Source organism: Austrofundulus limnaeus, unplaced genomic scaffold (assembly GCF_001266775.1).
Source record: "Austrofundulus limnaeus strain Quisiro unplaced genomic scaffold, Austrofundulus_limnaeus-1.0 Scaffold305, whole genome shotgun sequence".
NCBI lineage: Eukaryota > Metazoa > Chordata > Actinopteri > Cyprinodontiformes > Rivulidae > Austrofundulus > Austrofundulus limnaeus.
Genome location: NW_013952707.1, coordinates 477,177 through 479,599, shown reverse-complemented (window position 1 = coordinate 479,599; position 2,423 = coordinate 477,177). Strand labels below are relative to the sequence as shown.

Sequence of the window (2,423 nt, the reverse complement as noted above, 5' to 3'; positions counted from 1 at the left end):
GTATGTATGTATGTATGTATGTATGTATGTATGTATGTATGTATGTATGTATGTATGTATGTATTTATTTGTATTTTATTTAAAATAGATCCAGCTCGCTTCAGGTTTCTGTTATCAGAGCAGGAGATAATGAGCTTTTAAGATTTGTGAGTGTTTCTTCTAACAGAGGGGATCGGGGGTCGAGAAATCACGTGGAAAAGATAAGCGGGTTTTAAACGTGGCCAAAGTCCCCCTGCAGTGAGCAGGTCGGGGTCCTGAAGGCTGCGGCTGTCCTGAGTGCTTTACCTGGGTCATCATGCGGTCTGCACCTGTGTTCTCCTCATCCTTGAAGATGATGTCCGGGTTATAGTTGGGGATGAGCTCCTTGAAGCGCTCGGAGCTCCGGGTGATCTTCCCCTCGTATTTCCCGCTGGCTCCCAGGGTCTTCTCGGCCACGTTGGGGCTGAACTGCTTGTAAGCCAGCGGCACGAGCTTCCGTGGCGCGCGCCTTCTCCCGTGACCCTTCCCCGGGCCGCAGCCCTCACTGGTGGTCGGCAGGAGGAAGGCGCACCCGGCGAGGCAAGCCACCAGCGAGGAGAGCAGCATTCCGCCCCGGGCCGGTGCTTCTCCCACACCTCACGTGCCTTTCTAATCGGAGACTGGAAGAAGTGGAGTGGGACTCATCAGAGTGTCTCCACGAGTCACCATCCTGGCGCGTAAAGGTGTCCTCTTCGCCGCCTGGAGAGAAGAGGAACCGTCCTGCGCACGCGACACTCCCCTGTCCAGAGCGCACGCGGAGCAAGAGGCATAAATAGGTGAGAGGAGTTTGTCTTGGCACGCAGGATCAAAGCTGCGCATCGGAGCTGGGAGAGAGGAGAGAGGAGCGGAGGCTCAGGACGTCCCGCAGCTGTAGCTGCCTCAGAGGCTCGCGCTCTCTGTGAGGAGCTGAGCTCCTGCTGTGGGACAGATGAGGAGGAGGACCGCGCCCTGCTGGACCTGCCCTCCGCTCTGTCCTTTCCTCTCCTCCCATCCAGATGGCAAAAGTCTGTGGCCTCTTTACTTTACTTCCAGCCTACGGGCCCTGCGCGTTCTCACTCTGTCCTTTTGGACCCGCGGCCTGGACTCAGGACGCGTGACAGGAGCGCAGGTGCGCGCGTAAAAACTTTCAGGCCCCTGGCGGCTGCAGCTGACAACACAAGTCAGATTTAAGGTTTTCATATGAACTGGACATTAAAAACACCAGTTAATAATTTTTAAAAAAGTGTACAATGTGAAAACCTTTTCTTCCAAATGAACTTACACTCAGTCTCAGCTTTATAGTGGAGGATGGTCATTCTGCAGGGTTTAACATGTAAACAGCATCGAAGTGTTCAATTCACCTCTTTTTTGTCACAAAATATCAAAATCAGAACTATTTGCAAAGAATTTCCACCTCCTGCTAATATGGAGCCATGATGTTTTTGTCTCTGTGTGTGTGCATCTGTTAGCAAAATATATTCTGAACCAGAAAACAGATGTAGTATTAATCAGATGTACATCTACAACCGATTAAAGCTTGGAGACAATCCAGTTTGAGATGACCACCACAAATAATTACCATTAACAAACACTACTATGAACTTAGCAGAGAAAGTAAGGAAATTTGTGTTTAGTAGATTGTTTTAGTGCTTCTAGCCGATGTCATAGAAAGCCTGTTAAGTTTCACTATTCAATGGTGCCACATTTATAAGGAACATGCATTTGTGAGATGAGCAGTAGGACTGATATATGGGTGGCACACATAAAATTTTTGCCAAATGCTCTCTGCTAAACAGCTTATTTTGCTGTCCACTCTTGTTTTGAGTGTCTGGTACCAACTAGTGGCAATCCCATATCTCCACAGTCTTAGACCCAACTCTATCCTCTATAACTCTCAATGTGGTTTATCAGAGACGACTTCCAGAATCAAACACAAATGTCCTTACTTTTAGAAACAACTCTGTCAATTTGTACTAATATTGAGCATAAATTTTGTTTGGTATAGTAACTGAGTCCTCCCCAACACATACTGTATTTTCAGTAACACCTTAAAATACCACAGCTGCATGCATAACATTGAAAGGGTTTGATAAAAATAGCTAAAACACCATCTTTCTCACCTCAAGATGGACATTGTCAGAAACTCTGGCATGAAAAGCAGTAGGCGATAACTTGTTAGCTAGCCGGGAGGACACACAATGACTGCTTAAAGAGTAATTTACCCCAAAATTAACTTTTTTAGCTGATAAACTCTCTAGAATGTGTCTAAAATGTTATATAGTACTGTTTCTGTGCTAATTTTGATGTTTTTGTGCGTATTTGTTCAAATCTGTAATATTTGGTCTAAAAACCTTGGTTACGTATTGTAACCCCAGATTCTATGAGTGTAAGCGCAGCCCTCTAAGGCTATCGCAGATGGGTACCCC

At 46.4% G+C, this 2,423-nt stretch overlaps 1 protein-coding gene across 1 annotated transcript in view; it reads right to left on the bottom strand.

Moving 5' to 3' along the window:
• LOC106527019 (Indian hedgehog signaling molecule) overlaps nt 1-606 on the bottom strand; it is a 25,617-nt gene extending 25,011 nt beyond the window's left edge. The window contains exon 1 of the mRNA XM_014021772.1: nt 286-606. Within this exon, the coding sequence (XP_013877226.1) occupies nt 286-585 (300 nt within the window). The 5' untranslated portion in view covers nt 586-606. The remainder of the gene's footprint in view (nt 1-285) is intronic.
• Nucleotides 607-2,423: the final 1,817 nt, after the last annotated feature.